This window comes from Leptidea sinapis, chromosome 1 (genome assembly GCF_905404315.1).
Source record: "Leptidea sinapis chromosome 1, ilLepSina1.1, whole genome shotgun sequence".
Taxonomy (NCBI): Eukaryota; Metazoa; Arthropoda; class Insecta; order Lepidoptera; family Pieridae; genus Leptidea; species Leptidea sinapis.
Window position 1 is genome coordinate 30,387,285 of NC_066265.1, and position 19,140 is coordinate 30,406,424.

The 19,140-nt window shown below is 35.0% G+C and overlaps 2 protein-coding genes across 8 annotated transcripts in view; one reads left to right on the forward strand and one right to left on the reverse strand.

The window, feature by feature from the left end:
• The window catches only part of LOC126964668 (germinal-center associated nuclear protein), a 357,720-nt gene that overhangs the window by 128,590 nt on the left and 209,990 nt on the right, over positions 1–19,140 (forward strand). The window lies entirely within an intron of this gene.
• LOC126964636 (sulfotransferase 1C4-like) overlaps positions 1–19,140 on the reverse strand; it is a 31,906-nt gene that overhangs the window by 6,011 nt on the left and 6,755 nt on the right. The window contains exons 1-4 of one of the 7 annotated variants that reach the window (XM_050807909.1): positions 4,783–4,895; positions 3,591–3,725; positions 2,992–3,091; positions 1,104–1,294 (exon numbers count right to left, since the gene is read on the reverse strand). The exons of 1 other annotated variant lie outside the window; for it this stretch is intronic. In XM_050807909.1, the coding sequence (XP_050663866.1) occupies positions 1,104–1,294; positions 2,992–3,091; positions 3,591–3,725; positions 4,783–4,861 (505 nt within the window). In that variant the 5' untranslated portion in view covers positions 4,862–4,895. Of the gene's footprint in view, positions 1–1,103; positions 1,295–2,991; positions 3,092–3,590; positions 3,726–4,782; positions 4,896–10,376; positions 11,515–17,677; positions 17,862–18,334; positions 18,430–19,140 lie in introns of those variants that run through there. 5 more of the 7 variants (XM_050807866.1, XM_050807919.1, XM_050807900.1 and 2 more) reach the window with 5 other exon arrangements.

Genomic DNA, 19,140 nt, shown 5'->3' on the forward strand with positions numbered 1-19,140 from the left:
AAATCAGTTCGGAAATTTCTAGTAAGTTCAGGATCAAATCGAACAGAAAAAAAGGGATGGAAAATGTGTAAGCAGGATAAAAATAGTTAAAAGAATTTTCTAGTACAATTTAAATTTAAAGATGGAATGGGAGAATCATTTTGAAAATAGAACGGATCCGGGGGTATATAAGCCGTACTAAGCGTGGCCTACGGCAGTTATAGTTCTGACTCGAAAGTGTAAAGAAGAAGAAGAAGAAGTAGTGAAAAGTGGAAGTGTTCCAAGCAGAAGAAGATAGAAGAGACTTAGTGTTCGGTGCGGTGTGACGCGTTGAAGGTACCGCCGCCCACAAGAGGAACAGCGGCAGACCGGCGAAGTGCAAGTTCAGAAAAAGTGAACGCAAATAAAGACTCGTTCCTACAAGCGGAGTATTATTTCCAATCCCTGACCCACTCCCGTGTCAATATTTATTTTATTAGATAAATAATGAAATCAAATAAAATGTTATAAGGTATGTAATTCTATGTTTTTTTTTACTTTCGTAATTAGTTGTATCTTCCCATAACACAAGACGGCATTTTAATGTTGTACCTATATCAAATTGTAAGCAATTCTGTCAACAACAAACGCGTGTGTACAGTTTTCGTATCAAGAGAGTGACTACGACCAAACGAACCAATTGACTCAATTTAGGGGATTTATTTTCGGCGCGCTAGTGACATATCTAGCTCTTTTAATACTATAATATCATTGTCACGGACGAGTAAAAAAAGAAGGACTCTGCGCCGTGATGTAGCAAGTGAAGCACTGTCATGCTAGTGTGTTTGCGGTTACGGGGGATACTAGTTACACAATTTTTTTCTCCCTTAAATAATCATATATTACCACAAATACTTATATAGTATCCTTTTTACACTTTTTCACAATGCACGACAGCATTTTTAAAATATTTTATTGAGACGCAAACTGATCTGTCACAGATGATGACAATTCTCACAATGGCCGCCTATCGGCCTGTAGTACTTGTTTTGGTGCTACACTGTTATGTAAGGTGACACGGAGTCCTTATTTTTTTACTAGTCCGTGTACGTAATGTGTACTTAATACTTAAATAAATAATTTACCTTTATCAAGCAATGATGGTGGTAACAGAGATAGAGGCAGGTGCGTCTTAATAAACCGAGGCGATGGAGTCGATGAGAATCTAGCTGCACTTGGAAAGTTCAGCGCGTCTATGATCTCCTGATTCTCTGGGCTATCTCTGTTTTGTTCCTGCATAGTCCTCAGCATTTCAGGGTGGATGAGTATTGAGTATCTGTAGAGAAAGCATTTAGTAGAAAGTAGAAGTGCTCAACCTGCCTCTCTCTCGCCTCTCGCCTCCTCACGACTCAAGCACATCTCACCTATAACTATGTATATAGTAACAAACCTATCTAGGATGACACCGACTCCAAAAATTACAAAAATCGTAACTAGAATAAGATTAATAATTTAGATTGTATAAGAATACGCAATTATTTTTATGCATTTTAGTGCACATTATATCTATTGTTTTGGAATAGTGTTTTTGTAGGCGGTTTTTTTTTCGTTATTTTTTTTTATTTTATGATTTTAGTGAATTTGAACACACTAACTAACAATTTGTCTAAATATGCACCTACAAAATTTTTCAATGCAGCAATGAACGTAAGTACTTTGCAATTTGATTATGGACAGTGTTCCGTTACTTTGTCATGGATTCCGTTATCAGAACCTAACCAAACTCTCACCAAACTATCTTTGAAGTATATGCTTTCCAATAAAAAAAGAATCATCGAAATCGGTTCGCGTGATATTGAGTTTTTCGTAAATTTATCATCCATTTTGCTATACATATAGCAAAATTTAAGATTTTTATGGTTTTCTCATGGATTCCACTGTCAGATCTGGACCAAATTACAATGGGACCGAATGGGAAGCACCAGCTTTCAAATAAAAAACAATTATCAAAATCGGTCACAGTCGAAAGTTTTGAGGTAACAAACATAAAAAAAACCGACGAATTGAGAACCTCCTCCTTTTTTGAAGTCGGTTAAAAATTATTTTCATTCCTCGCTAACAGTAGGAGGCTCCTTTGCACAGGATGCCGGCTAGATTATGGGTACCACAACGGCGCCTATTTCTGCCGTGAAGCCGTAATGTGTAAACATGACTGTGTTTTGGTCTGAAGGGCGCCGTAGCTGGTGAAATTACTGGGCAAATGAGACTTTACATCGTATGTCTCAAGGTGGTGAGCGCAATTGTAGTGCCACTCTGAATTTTTGGACTTTTCAAGAATCCTGAGCGGAACTGCATTGTAATGGGCAGGGCGTATGAATTACCATCAGCTGAAAGTCCTACTAGTCTCGTCCAGTATTTTCATAAAAAAAAAACAAGTACCTAGAGAAAAAAAAACAGCAACAATCTTTTGTGACATCTCTGGAGAAAATTTATCTATAATGTTTTATATTATAAGACTGAAGATATCTACAGGTATAACAAATTGTTATGTCTTGAGTTTATTAACGAACCAGAGAAACAAATTTTGTTAGCAAGCCCTTCGACTATCGGCGATTTTATTCTAGTAGCGCTTGCGATGTGAATATTCTAGAAATTATCACTCTGATTACACTACGTACCTTTTTTTTTAAATAAGGGACGAGACGAGTAGCATGTTCAGCTGACGGTAATTGATATGCCCTGCCCATTACAATACAGTGCCGCAGGATTCTTGAAAAACCCCAAACATTCTGAGCGGCAATACAACTGCGCTCATCACCTTGAGACATAAGATGTTAAGTCTACGGCGCCCATCAGACCGAAACACAGTAATGCTTACATATTACTGCTTTACGGCAGAAAAAGGGGCCATTTTGGTACCCATAATCTAGCACTGGTAAAACCTACTTTTATTATCACAATAATTAACAAGATGTAGCAAAAAAATCATAATAACTACATATAAACTAGGACTTTGCCTTTTAAAATACTCACTCAAGAAATGGAAATCTGCTAGATAATGGGATATTTTTTGAAGTTTCAAAGTCCAAGTTATTCTGCACCAGCCACACCAGCTCTTGGGTCCATGTTGTACCTGTATGTAAATTAATAATGTTTAAATGATATCCATATTGCTGAAATAATAATATTCAGCGACGGTCATATTGGATTTAAAGCATAATCTCAAGCCATTATCTACTACCATGAGAACATACGATAGGTACTTTATCCATATTGCTGAAATAAAGATTTTGAGCGGTGGCCATATTGTATATCAAAAATGTTACGATATTACTTCTGTTTTAGTATCAAGGATTTCACAAATAATACCAAATGCCTTTTAAGGCAAAATAATGCCTTAAAATAATCTCTTTCCTTCCACAGCATTCTTTCGTCGTCATTCGTTATATGTTGACCTAAACTAACATTTCATAATTTCGCTACAAAAAGTATCTTCTTTCCTTTTCCATAACCCCTGACAAGGTGTGCGCAAAATCAGCAACCTAGCCATTTACGAGATTGGCCGGAACAATTGACATTCTAATATAAGTTCCATATTTATGAACAGGAAAAGAAAAGACAAATGCTCAAACCTGATCGAGGATATGTAACAACGAAGATATCATCGTTTCGTATTGTCAAATTGTAGAGGTCGCTCGCCTGTTCTCGATATTTCTGTGGAAAGAAATAGCCTTTTGGACCGACACGAACAAATCCGGTTTTCTCACCTGTAGAAATAATTATAAATTGATAATCATTAGAAAAATTAATTTTAGTATTATTAATCATCATCTCAAACGAGAAATATTATATCGAGCTATATTGATGACATAGTGATGGTAATTACTAATCCTAATCAAACATCTTACAAACGTTAGTGAATAACTGTACAATTTAAAAAGCTCCTAAAGAGAGAGAGAGAGAGATATATATATATATAAAACAAAACTAAGATAGGATAGAACAGCAAGCACAAACATATAATCAAGTCTGTCACAGGGGGTGAAGATAAAGAACTTTGATAAGCAACGGTCCCGGTCCATTATTGTCTTAATTCTTCCACTTGCACCCTGTCATACATGCTCCGTTATATTCGGTACTCCAGATATCTGTCTCTATGTAATACATCCCCGACCTGATCGTGGAATATACGCCTAGGTCCTTCCCAACACTTTGAACATTAGGTCCAAATCACCCCAACATTTTCATTTCATTAGAAATTGGTACTACTTCTTTTTTATTTATTTGTTCAGTTAATAAATCGAATGCATTAACATAAGCGTAATAATTTATTTTATTTTTATGGAATAGGAGGACAAACGAGCAGGTGTTAAGTGATCACCGCCGCCCACAATCTCTTGCAACACCAGAGGAATCACAGGAGCGTTGCCGGCATTTAAGGAAGGTGTACGCGCTTTACGTGTAATAACGATAGAAATGCTCATAATTTTGTGTTTTATAATCCCTGAGAGGCACTGCGTTATAATAAGCAGGAAGGGTCATTTACCATCAATCGTCCATGACCGTGTTGGTCGCTTTGTTACCTCTTCTCATAAATAAATGCGGTTATTCCCAATAAAAGAAAACAAATAATGCGTCTTAACGTATCACTCAAATAAAGAAATTTAGTAATATGTTCTAAACGAAATCGTATCTAAAATGATTATTATAATTTTAGCTTTTCAATTAAAACTAGGGGGAAAAATGTTGATGTCAAACTTCTGGTTTAATTGTATCTCTCTCGTAGATAATCAAATGGATTCTGCGGAAAAATAAGCAAATTACCAGTATAATGTTCCATTAACTCCTTAGCAAGCTCATCATCAACACTCTTCACCTCGTATGGGAACGTGAGGTCCTCCATCTTTCACCACCGAACACTTTCTGACCGCCTGGCTTGAGTATTTTTTTGAGAAAATTAAGTACAGTCAGCACCGAAAGGGGCACTCACCTGAAATACGGCACTACATCCTTTTTAAGTTTGGATATGCTGTTATTTAGAAAGCACTGAACACTTTATCAATGAATGGAGTTGTATTCAAAGCGCGGTCTAACAAAACTAAATGAAAACTCTGCCTAATAGACGCGTAGGCAGAGTTTATCAGAAAATTTTTGAGCGTGATAGTGATTCTAGTCGTTTATTGTGTTGAATTCTTCGTTTTTCCCATTCCAAGAAGCTTCAGAAGTCTGACCTGAGAAGTACGGGTGCAAGTAACTCAGCGGCTACGTCTTTTTTGATAAAATTTCGATACAATAAATAGCGTGACGGCGATCGCTCCTTTCGCAATCTGTGGTATAATAACCAGTGGGAGGCTCCTTTGCACAGGATGCCGGCTAGATTATGGGTACCACAACGGTGCCTATTTCTGCCGTGAAGCAGTAATGTGTAAGCACTACTGTGATTTGGTCTGAAGGGCGCCGCAGCTAGTGAAATTACTGGGCAAATGACACTTAACATCTTACGCCCCAAGGTGACGAGCGCAGTTGTAATGCCATTTAGAATGGTCAGGGCGTATCAATTACCATCAACTGAACGTCTTGTCCCTTATTTTCATTAAAAAAAAATAAGAAAGTCATCATCATTAGAAAGTTTTGCTCCTCTCGTCAATTTAATGTTTGGACCGCTAGTTTTTGATTAGGTTGTGCTTAAGTACGCTTAACATTTTCCAGCCTCAACGATTTGATGACATGTAAGTCGAGTCAACAGAGAATAGAATATAAATGATGTCACTTATCATTCTCTCTCACTTACACCCTATTGTTATCTTTACTCACGCTCGATGTGACAAAAATTTATATATTGCACGAAATATTTGAAACTTTTCTATAACTTTTATTTTTTAATTTATTTAATTACTTGTTTTGCTGAATGTACTTTCAAGTGCAAGCCACGATATAATTTTATTGACTCGGCTTATGTCACGTGTTCTTAACAAAGAGGCTATCGATAAACGGACAACCAAAAAATATGTTGAGGGTATATGACTCAATGCAGTGACATTATTTGATCTATCTGTCATCATCATTGTGGTAGAAGAGGACAGACGAACATATAAAGGGGTCACTTGATAGTAGGTGATCATCGCGGCCCATACTCTCTTGAAACACAAGAGGAATCACATGAGCGTTGCCAATCTTATAAAGCGTCCAATAAACGTACCTACACATGAATTCGAAAACCGAAAACACATTAGCAGGCGTGGTGAGAGATAACGGTTCAACCTATTATTCACCCACAACGGCGCCTATTTCTGCCGTGAAGCAGTAATGTGTAAGCATAACTGTGTTTCGGTCTGAAGGGCGCCGTAGCTAGTGAAATTACTGGGCATATCAGACTTAACATCTTGTGTCTCTAGGTGACGACCGCAGTTGTAGAACTGCTCAGTTTTTGAGGTATTTCAAGAATCCTGAGCGGCACTGCACTGTAATGGGCAGGGCATATCAATTACTGTCAGCTGAACATGCTACTCGTCACGACCCTTATTATTTATTTTAAAAAACCTATTGCGTTACTGACACTTTCTTAATTATTGTGTTAATATTTTATATGTTATAGATGTATATTCTTTTACAACATGATCCCAGAAAATGTTCAAAACAAATGTATTGCAAATTTTTTTCATGACATTGAGAAACGCGAGCAGAAAGAGTCGCTCTCGCCTCGTCAAGTCGCGCATCCGAAACAACCACACCTCACGTTTAACTATGTATGTAGTTATAATGTCGCTCCGGGTGGAGGTCCGGATAGGGTACCTGAGGTGTATCTAAACGGAACGGTTATTGATGTTTTTAAGCAGTTGAAATACTTAGGACAGGTGCTGACGGACGGCAAGACGACGAAGATATCGAGCGAGAACGAAGAGCCCTCGCTGTCAGGGGAAACTAGCTTGCGCGACAGTTTGCTAAGTGCAGTCGGGATGTAAAGACTACCCTTTTCAAAGCTTACTGCCTAGGCATGTACACATGTCAGCTGTGGGTAACATTTACACACAAAGCATTATGATGAATCTTCCGAGATACTGCAGCGCATCAGGCATGTTCGTTGAGGGTGGGGTCCCTGACTTCTTCACTGTAATAAGAACAAGAATTGCGACATTCTGGCTTCCATTGCGCAGCTCAAATAATAAAATCCTCACGGCTATATCTGACGATACCAAGAAAAAATAACGTAATAAAGTTTATGAGACAGCGCCTAAATTGAAACAAATGAAGTCAGGGAGAAACGCCATTGTCAACAGAGAATATCTAAGACATTTTCAAAAGAGACTTGGGAAAAGCGCAAAAATAGAACGCTTGCGTCATATTGCAATGCAGCAACGAGCGTAAGCGCATTGCAATTTGATTACAGACAGTTAGTAATTCTGCCACAGATCGCAGCAATCTTAATGTAAGCCGTAAGGCCATTGATCATCATATTCGACTACGACACTTACTTGACCATAACGACGTTATTAATAGGTGACTCAAATATCCGGATAGCACAAAAATGATTCGGCTTAGTATCGTTAATTTTCTCCTAAGAATTAAAGAGTTTCGCTACTTTGTCATCGATCCCATGATCAGAACCCAACCAATCTCTCACCCATGAAGTATATCCTTTCCAATAAAAAAAATTATCATCAAAATTGGTTGGCGTGATATGCGTCTATTTGACGCGCACATACTTAATCATGGAACAGAATTCTGTTATGTGTACTTACTTAATGCAAATTTAAGACTTGGTTTTCTCACTGTCAGAACTTGGTTAATATACAAATAATTTTAAAATATAGATATCAGAAGGAAATTACTAATCTACAGATAAGTAACCCAGTAATTAAAGATGACTTGTTTGACATTGTCATGTTCATGTAAGGGCCAATATATTATAATAATCTTATCATAATATAAAAATAATCATTGAACATTATAACTTCTGTTCGAGACTGTCCACATTTGCGAACTTATCTGTGCGAAATATATCTCGATCCAAGGAGATAATCGTGGTTCAGGTCATCTGATGTTAAGTAATCCACGCAGCCCATATTCTCCTGCAACACCAGCAGAATCAACGGAGCGTTGACGACCTTTTAAGATGAACGCGCTTTTTTAAACGTACCCATGTCGTATAATGAGCTGGATACACTCCGGAGGGATCCCAATCATATACCGAGGCAAGCCCTAGACTGGAACCCTCAAGGAAAATGCAAACGTGGCCGTCCAAAGCAAACCTGGGGGCGGACTGTCATTGACGTAGCGAAAGATATCGGAAAGACCTGGAGTGAAATTAAGAGAGATGCTCAGGACCGATCGCGATGGAGATGCACTGTGGATGCCCTCTGCCGCAGCTAGTGGATACAGGAACTTAAGTTATTTAAGTCATGTTGTATCATCTTGGAACACCGTGGAATACTCCATAAACAGTGGGCTCGCTTGAAGTATTGCCTTGCTGTATTTGTGACTCCGTTAGTACAAAGCAAAAAAAAAAAGAAGAATCCATTATTTGGTCTGCCCCTCGTATTCTTCTGGGTAACATGTGCTCAGAACCCGGAGCTGAAACCTGGACCTTTCTTGCCTCTTTAACAATATTGTATGTATTATTTACTATAAAATTTAATATCAATATCCCTTGATGTACTTCAACCATTTTTCATTTCAGGTCAAGGAAGAGGGGGTTCAAAATACCCCTTCTACCGTGTCTGGTCATTACGGTTAAAAGTTATCTTTTATTCCTGTTTTTAATTTAGGTTAAATGGAAAATGTATAGTAGACCAACAAAAAAAAAACACTGAATTACTTATTCCGGAACCTCATCCATTGAAAACTCCCTTCGCCAAAGGAAACTCCTTCCCAAATGGTAATATCTTCTCATAGTATTCTCCAATTAAGAATTATCACTCTCCGAGGAGAACAAAACCAAATTGTTCAATTTCAAAGCGACGGTGCCGCAATAGGTTGTATCGTTGACTCTCACCACGGAGCCCTCGGTTCGATCCTTACCCGCCAAGTACCGATATGCTCTGAATAGTTATTTTCATTATTATAACACTAGAAATAAAGGATTGTTTGTAACTAATTCTAGCAGGCTTAATAGCTTTAAGGGTAAATATATATCTAATATATAAAATTCTCGTGCCATGGTGTTAAACTTTGAACTGCTTCGAAACGGCTTGACCGATTCTCATGAAATTTTGAGTGCGAATTTGATAGGTCTGAGAATCGGACAACATCTATTTTTCATCCCCCTAAATTTTAAGGGTGGTGCGAATTTTTTTTTTTATTTTTTTGACATTTTTTTTTAAATTTGTTTGATTATGAGACAGCATTAAAAATACATACAACTTTAAATTTTCACCCATCTACGATCAACAGTTACTTTTGTATCGCGATTTTAATATCGGCAATACAACGTTTGCTGGGTCAGCACAGTACTTTTATAATAAAGTTCCAGCCACTGTTCAGGCATTATCTATAAATAAGTTTAAATGTTTTATTTAAAAATGGCTCTGTCGTAAATCCTACTACTCCACAGCTGAATATCTAAGTGATCGGACAGCCTGGGACTAGATTATGATTGTTTTATAGCGATAGATATGACTGTACAATATTGTATATTTTTATTGAAAAGAGCGCAAAAAAAAGAATGCTGGGAGAGTTTCTTGCGCCACTTCTTCTCTCTCAGAGCGCCATTTGTTTCTGAAGCGGTAGTAGTATCTAGTATATCAGAAATGACATCAAAAAAAAATCTAAAGGAATCAATTTTGAGAAAATAAATGCCTTTTATGTAGGTTACGTTTATTTGAGGCTCTTGTGATTCCTCAGGTCTTACAAGAGAGTATGGGCCGCAGTGATTACATAATATCATCAGGTTACTCCTATGCTCGTTTGTCCTCCTAATCTATAAAAAATCTATAACATATTTCTTCATTCATGTTTTCCAAGTAAAAATTTTAATATCGAAATCAATAAACATATTCTTCCAAAAACAAAATATTTAATTAATTATAATATTTATTACATAATGTACTTAATGATTATACTTTTCTTTTTAATATAGGAAGATTTTATACTATAACTAGTGGACCCGACAGACGTTGTCTTAAAATCGGTCCAGCCGTTAGGAGGAATTCACTAACAAACACATGAGCAGGAGAATTATATTATATGTACGGAATTGAGAATCTAAACCGATGTCAAATTCACTGGAATACACAATAAAATCATCAAAATCGGTCCAGTCGTTTAGGAGGTAGTTCAATTGTGAATCTAAACCATTCTCGAATCCACCTGAAGACACAGAAAGTTTCATTAAAATCGGTCTAGCCGTTTTGGAGGAAATAAGTTACAACAGACGCACAAAAGAAATATATGTATAAATTAAGATTAATGATAGTTTGCAGGATAATAATATTAAAGTTTATGTCAATAAGGAGTCAAAGTAAATTACATATTAATTAAATTTACAATAATTAAATGATTTTACTAAGTTTTAACTTATTTTCAGTGAAAAATATTTCACTGGATTAACTACTTACATCAGATTTTCAAGCGACCCTCAATAAAAATATTATGAAATCCTTCGTTATTTCTGCTTTTGGAAATGGGATAAACTGGTTTAAGCTATCATTATAAAGCTATAATTGTTCATCATCCTCCTCCTCTTCTTCAAGGATTCTGATGATGATTCAATCAATAGGGTAAATCGAATAGAGGTTTTTATTTTTTACATTTTTTTTTAAATTTCTGTTGCTATTTATAACGTAGATTCTAAAGAATATATCTTGAAATCACAACATTTATTGAAGATTAAACATCATTGGCGAGTTCAAAAACATGTTAAGTTCAAAGTATAACAATTATATATTCATTTATTTATTTTATACTTTAATAAAACAATATTAAAATAAGTAATGAATTACAAACAAACTAAACATACTCGTATTACATAAGTAATAGAAAACAATTGGTTATGTTTTTAAAGTGATAACCCTCACTTCTAGGATAAATACACAAATAAAATTTGAAAAACAACAAAACTTTATGAACGATGCAGGAGTCGAACGCGAAAAACGCCTGTTAAAATCGTCTGCCATCCATCCGCAAATATATCATAGGTAGGGTTGGCTTCGTGAAGAGCGGTGAGAGAGACCTCGGTATAGGTGAGTTGGTGCGAGCCACTGTACGATGTGCATTAAAAAAGCATGAAGGTAAATATCGAGACTGCGTTTTGATTAAAACCATGCACATGTTTTATTATTATTCTATCCGTGTTTGTACTTCTCGGAATTGTATAGGTAATACGACATTTTTAGAACATTAATGGTATTTTTATCAAGCGTTAACTACGTCCTTGTAGAGGGCGTATGTAGTCAATATGCGCAGGTGTCTCATCTAGCTTTTGAATATTGGGTGCTGGTACGTTGGGAAGTTCCCAGGATGGGTAGCGAAGATCGGTGTTGGACAGATTGTCGGTAATCCAACGGTCAGCCTGCTCCATCATCTCATCGTCAAAGTATTGGCGCCAGCCTCCAACTTTTCCTGAAAAAGTGGAAGTTGAAAAAACATTTAATCAAATTGCTAGCATACTACTAGAGATACGCTAAATTTGCAAGATACATAGCTGACACTAAAATTTTTGCGTAACTTAAAAAAACAACATGTTATAACCAAAATATTATGTTTATTGCTTATCAAAATACTGTCCTTTACATTTTAAACATTTATTCATGCGATCAAACCATTTTTTAAAACAGGAAGAGCACAGATCTGAAGGCATGTTTTCTACGTGCTGATATAACGCATCACTGCCTCTTCGGAATTGCTTCTCTCCCAAAAGCATTTTGAACACGAGCGGCACGGTCTTGCGGAGAGAGAGAATCAAGAGAGTAAAAAAAAAACATCGCTCCAAAATCTTTTAGACTTAATTCCATTTTCGTTGCATACGTACAACTTTGATGTGTGATAAAAACAATTGACAAATGATTTCCCGCCAATTGTTTTTTTAATTACTAAGAAGGTTGCAACTTTTCAATGGCGGCGCTGATGTGCTATTTTTGAAATTAAAATATGAATAAGTGATTTTTTGTATTCAAATCTCTGTAATTTTGTGAAGAAAAGTTCATTTTTACCAAGACAATTGTTTGTGGAAGGAAGGAGGAAAACTTCGACCTTAAAAAGAGGAACGTGTAAAATGGCTTATGTGTGTAAACGCATAACGTGAACTCCATGAAAGTGAAAATTTAGAAATAACAGTGTCGCTAAATCTATGTTACGTTAGTGTTAAATTGTGGGTGATGTTCGTGCTTCAACAAAGGCAGCATATCACACAAATCGTAGTGGATATTAAGATAAGTACTGACTTAATCCAAACACTTTCACACACGTGTCACAGTAAAGCAGGATTAGTAACTATAAACACTACAAAAATTTACAGTTACACACAATAGCGCAAAACTACCATTCACGGCATTCAAGGTTTATCTAAACTAGCTCGTATTTGTGTACTAAAGAAATTAAATAAGTGAATATGTATTGGTGAAAAATAATTAATTTGTGAAGGTACTTTTAAACTGGACGAACGTAAGAGCAATCGTGCTCATAACGTCTGACGTTGAACAGCATAACTGGACATAATATTTCGAATTAGAAATTAAAAGTCACTTGGCTAAGTTGGAATATGAATAGACTATTGTTGCGGCAACCTCGGTTCTAATCACCTTAATGATTATTATTTTTTTTTCTTTTATTCATCATTTTATTTCGTTATAGATAGCAATTAGTTAATTTTCCATTTTTTATCTCGGAAATCCTTACTCAAACACTGTTTTTTGCAATTAATTCGGTTAGTATCATAAAAATTAATTAAAGATGGACTCAGAATATGAAAACGTTACACTTCGAGGACCACGCAAATCTAGTTCGCTCCAAAATATTTCTAGTTCTTCGTCCTTACTATTTGAAACAATGGCCTTGAGTTTGCCCAATACTTCAATTAGCGATGTTTATGAAAACGAAAAAATAAATAAACTTTCTACAGAACTACAAGTGGCAAACCAAGAAATAGAGAACCTAAACTATGAAAATGTTAATCTGAGGAAAGAACTAGAAAGATGCAATAAAATTATTGAATCATATAAAAAAATTACGTCTGCACAGACTCATCAGCTTTCGCCCGCAAATCATACCACGACGAAAAAAAAGAAAAGGAATTCACAAAGCGCCCTTAATAGTCGGGCCTTATTACAAAAATATCCAGTATTCATAAACTGCGACTCTCCTCAAATCACCCCTGACATCTCCCCGGATAAATACACTGATGACCAGCCCTGCCAGAATCCATCAAATCGATATGCTTCGTCACCATCGGCACAACTAAATAAAAATGAAAGCATTAAGCGCAACCCGACAAATACTAAGCAGATAAAAAACAAAGCTCTTCTACTAATAAAAATGAAAATAAAAATAAGTCTTATCATACTGTCTCAAAAGCTTATCCTTTCAAGAGGTGTACTCTGTTGATGACCCAAATTTGGCATACAATATTTTTTTAGACTTGATATTACTATTCTATAATTTATGTTTCCCTATTGTAAAAATAAAAATATCCTCTACAAAACGACATAGATGGCTTTCCAGGGGTATAAGAACTTGCTCTAAAATTAAAAGGAAGCTTTTGTGGACGTCAAGATTAACTAAATGTAAATCAGATATAATTAAATTAAAGGCTTATTCCAAAGGATTAAAATCAATTATAAAACTTACACAGAGGTCTCAAAATAACTATATCATAAAAAATTCCTCTAATAAAACAAAAGCCACTTGGAATATAATAAATGGTACTTTGAACAATATCACTAGAGATGACATAGATGCCATTAGAATTGGATCAAAAATTGTCACTGATCCTCAAATGATAGCGCAGGCATTCAACGATTTCTTTATAGATGAAATTAACAACGATTGCAAAAAAAGTGGTTATAATGATAACCCCAAATACATCACTAGACACCATCAACCTAACTCACTTTTTTTAACCCAACATGCTCCTATGACATTCTGGATGCAATAAAGTCATTAAAAAACACAAATAGTAACGGATACGATGGTATAAATACAACAGTAATAAAATATGTCGCTACCATAATAGCTCCAGTATTAAGTTACATTATGAATCAGTGTATCGAATATGGTATATACCCAGATAAAATGAAACTTACGATAATAAAACCTATTTTTAAAAAAGAAGACAAACTGGATATGCAATTTTATAGGCCTATCGCCTTGATTCCAATCTTATCAAAAGTTTTTGAAAAAATTATACACAAAAACCTGTATTCGTACTTTGAAACATTTAATATTTTGACTAAGGAGCAAGTAGGCTTTAGGAAAAATAAGTCTATCAATAAAGCAATTTATAACTTTTTGGAAACGGTAATGACTAGTTTAGAAATTAAAAAACGAGTGACAGCAATATTTATGGACATGACCAGAGCTTTTGACAATGTCGACCGTTTAATACTGACCAATAAATTAGAAAGGTATGGCATAAGAAACAATGCTCTTCATTTAATTAAATCATATTTATCTGGTAGACAACAATCAACAGAAATAACTAAAATAAATCTTATAACTAAAACCAAAATGAAATATTTATCAGACTCCCGGAAAACAATATTTGGCGTGCCCCAAGGCAGTATTCTAGGACCACTGCTTTTTCTTATTTATATAAATGACCTTCCTCAAACTATTAAGGATCCAATGGTCCTATTTGCAGACGATAGTACTGCCATATTTATTGACAACAATTCATTAACATATGAAAATTACATAAACAATTCGCTTAATGAACTAATAGAGTGGTTAAATTATAATAATCTAAATAAAACATGCATGACGAAATTCGCTTACAAAAACACACAATCTTATGGATTAAATATAAATTATGACGGTAAAGCGATTAATGAAGAGAAGTCCACAAAATTCTTGGGCATTTGTATTGACCACAATCTGTCATGGAGAACACACATGGATTATGTCATTAAAAAACTAAATAGGTTCTCATTTGCTCTACATACGCTGAAGAAAGTAGTTGATATGACTGCGGTGTTAGCAGCATATCATGCGTATGTAGACAGCACTCTGAGATATGGGATACTATTCTGGGGTAATGCTCCAGGGATTTATGAAGTATTCAAAGCTCAAAAGAAATGTATCAGATCTGTCTGCTCACTAAAAGCAACCGAATCATGTAAACCTCACTTTATTAAATTAAATATTCTTAGCATGCCATCAATATATATTTATGAAGTAGCAGTTACGGTAAAGAATAATATCAATAAATATGAAACGCTAATTTTGAAACGAAACGACAACAAATTACGACCTTTGAAGTCCAGAACAGAGTTGTATCGAAACAGCATCTTTTGCATGGGACCAACAATTTACAACAAATTACCTGACAATATTAAGCGCGAAAATATATTCTACTTTAAAAAGTCTCTCAAATCTTACTTAATAAAAAAAGCATACTACTCATTAAAAGATTTTCTTGACGATAAAATAGTAAATAATAAAAATTAACTTCGACTGAACTCAATATATAATATAGCTAATGACATTATATTATAAATTAAACTTAATAAGCCTATGAAATAATAAATATTGTATGATTGATGTTAATCTAAGTTTGCTTGGGATGTATAGCTTTTTTTAGTATAGTACAATATATAATAATTGTTACAGAAATTAAAACGTGAACTATGTATTCCTCTATAAGTTTGCATGCCTTGTTGGTTAGGATAAGAGCACTTGTTAATTATAAGTCAACAACATATTATTACCTTATCTTGCAAATAAAGATGATTTGATTTGATTTGATTTGAACAAATATAACATTCAAAATTCAGATTAGCTAGAAGTGCAAAACTTTTAGTGTGCCCCATGTATGTAAAACTGTCGGGTACAAAAACTACATTACAGCGCAAAGTAAGTTCCAAAGAAATATAATTAGCCAAAGTACAAAAAATTCCGTTTAACTTCAGTGAATATGATCATGATCTATTAAAAAAATCAATTCAAATGGGCGTAGGTTAAATAAAAAAGTCACGTACTTGATATTTTGTTGCGGTTTTTTTAACATTCATTTAGGAAAATTCATTTTTTCGTAAAATACAGGTTAATAAATGTTTTCTTCATTTTTGCGACGTTGTATGACCTCATCTTGCCCTTTTTTCGCTACAGCTATAACTGATTCAGATTGGGTTTGCAATTACCAGTTAAGTTGTTTGAACGGAAATATAAATATATGATATATTTATATATGATATATTTATATTTCCCAAATTGCTGGTCTGCTATTGGGAAATATTTTCTGGTCTTGAGAGGTATACCACGCTCTTTTAGCGATCCACTTATGGATCGTACTATTCAAATACAAATACAATTCAAATACAAATAATTTTATTCAAAACAGTATTTGAGATTTCTTATTGAAAATCTAAATTATCACCCATTCCAAAAAATAAGAGATTGAGATAGATGAGAGAGAGAGTGAGATGAACAGGCGCAAAAAACTCAGCGGTCTTCTTTTTTTTTTCATATAAAATATGGTTACAAAGTAATATGGTTCCATATATACTTATTATTTAAAACCCTGAGTGCGGTCGCTCTGTCCCCAATCTATGGTGATTAAGAAAGTCATTTACGTGATAGTATCCTTTACCACACAAACGTTTTTTAACAATTCTTTTGAATTTCGTTCTAATATAATGTAATCAATTTACTATCTGGGATCTTGTTGTATATATGTATATGTTGCATATACATCGCCCTACAAAAGAATAACTCAACTTAGCCGAGGAGTAGGCATATATAAGTTTATGTCCTCTTGTGTGTGTTGCTGGTGTTAACATTATGGTTATGCCGTTATGACAGTTTCTAGGAGCTTATGAACTTATGTTACCACGCACCTCATGCATCTCATTTTTAATTTAAATAGATGTTAAAAGAACGATTACTTCCAGGAAGTTGTCATAATAACTCTGCCCTGAAGAGACTTTGTTACCTGTCCTGTCGGTACCATATCATCCTATCTCCACAAACCTGCGATTGTTGGTTGTTCTCGCATCCTCGCAACTGTAGTGCAACAATTTTTGCAGCTTTTTCGGGTGATACGTGTAATTTATAGAATGATATTATATTAGTTAGCCTGGATATAGCGAAGGTTTTGATCGTGTATGGCACAAGGCGCTTCTCTCAAAACTTCCATCATTTGGGCTTCCCGAGAGCTTATGCAAGTGAACCGCCAGCTTCCTCACTGGGCGCAGCATACAGGTCGTTATCGACGGTTATTGCTCGAATCCTAAGCCCGTGAACACTGGAGTGCCCCAAGGCTATGTGCTATCTCCCACACTGTTTCTTTTGCATATCAATGATATATTGGACACTTCTAACATACATTGCTATGCAGACGACAGCACGGGTGGTACCGTATACAATGGCTATGCGGGTCTCTCCAGGGAAATCGTCGACCAGTGCCGGGAGAAACTTGTGTCTTCTATCGAGTCCTCTTTTGAGAAGGTCTTGGAATGGGGTAAATTGAACCTTGTGCAATTTAGAATAAAGTATGTACTTATATTAGTGATCGTCACTTTTTAATTAACAGATAAAAGTGGAGGAGTAGAAAAAATACTAAAGTTATTACCTCTTCTTATAAATGGGGCCTCCCCTTTTTTGACGAAATTAATTTTACCCAGAGCGCCATCGGTGACCGCCGCGTTGTTTTTAAAATTGTTGAAATTAAGATGTTCACACAGAATTTTGACTTGGTCTTCCGTAAGAGTTTTGCCTAGAAATTTTGCTACTTTTCTGATAGCTGATGGCAAATCCTAGAACGAAACAGGTAGGATGAATAAATAAAATTGAAACCGTGTATTTAATATAGTATATAAATTACACCATATTTCTTTAAAAATTGAAATAGAATCGAATAAATAATTCATGTACGAAGATGAGAACGATGCCCATTAGACTGAAGACTACACACTACTCACAACTCATAACTCTCTCATAATATATTCTGAACATCACTATTCAAACGCACTATACGCATATCTATTAAATAATTATGTATCACAAGCACACATTATTCAGGACTTCTTCTTCTTTTTTATATAAGTACCATAATAGTAATAACAATCTTTAGAATATTATTATTAGCGTTATTATTCCATTATAATTTAACCGCACAAACTTTGTAATAGGCAATACAAGTATATAGTTTATAGTATTAATATTTTGAAAAATCGTAATGCTGTAAAGTTTGCTTTAATAAATAGAATAAAAAATAAATAATACATACTTGAGATAGCTCTTCATAAAATAAAAACAATAGGTTCGGATGTCCTCTCTGGGCCCAGGCTTCTTTGGTGTGCTCCAAAATTGGGGCATAATTATCTGAAATATTATCCCTTGTTCAAAAACCGAATCAATCTCTCACTGACACAATTACCGCCCCATTGTAATTTAACCCTCTAGATATATACAGTATTCTTAAAAGAATATATTTACAAACTGCTTTTAGAAAGAGCAGGTACTTAGACAAAATAATAAGTCGTAAGCTTCATTTCAACAATGTGGATTATCTACCAATGACGCAGTACATAAACTTACGGACTTTATGTATAATACAGTAAGTAATAAAGACTCCTAAAAAAAGTGTCTAGCAATTATTTAGATCTTGAAAAGGCCTTTGACACTGTTTCAATTCCCAAGCTCCTATATAAACCTAACAACTTAGGAAGTGGTGGGCTTCCATACGGTCTTTTTCAGAGCTATCTCACAAGCACTCAAATTGTTCAGATAGAAGGTAGATAGAAGAAGATATCATTAGCGATGACTTTTATGTTGAATATGGTGTCCCTGAAGTAGGTATTCAAGGTCCTATTTTATTTCTCATTTATTTAAACAACCTTAAGATGAACCCCCTCTCAAACTCAAAAATAATCTCTTACGTCGATACCACTATTTTACTTTTTAATGTTAACACTTGGACGGACACCTTCACATAGGCTTAAGCAGGCTTCGACAAAGTTAATATTTAATTGAAACTAAACTCACTGCTCCCCACTTTCCGTTCCGTAGTTGTATAAATGTAGAAAAATTACA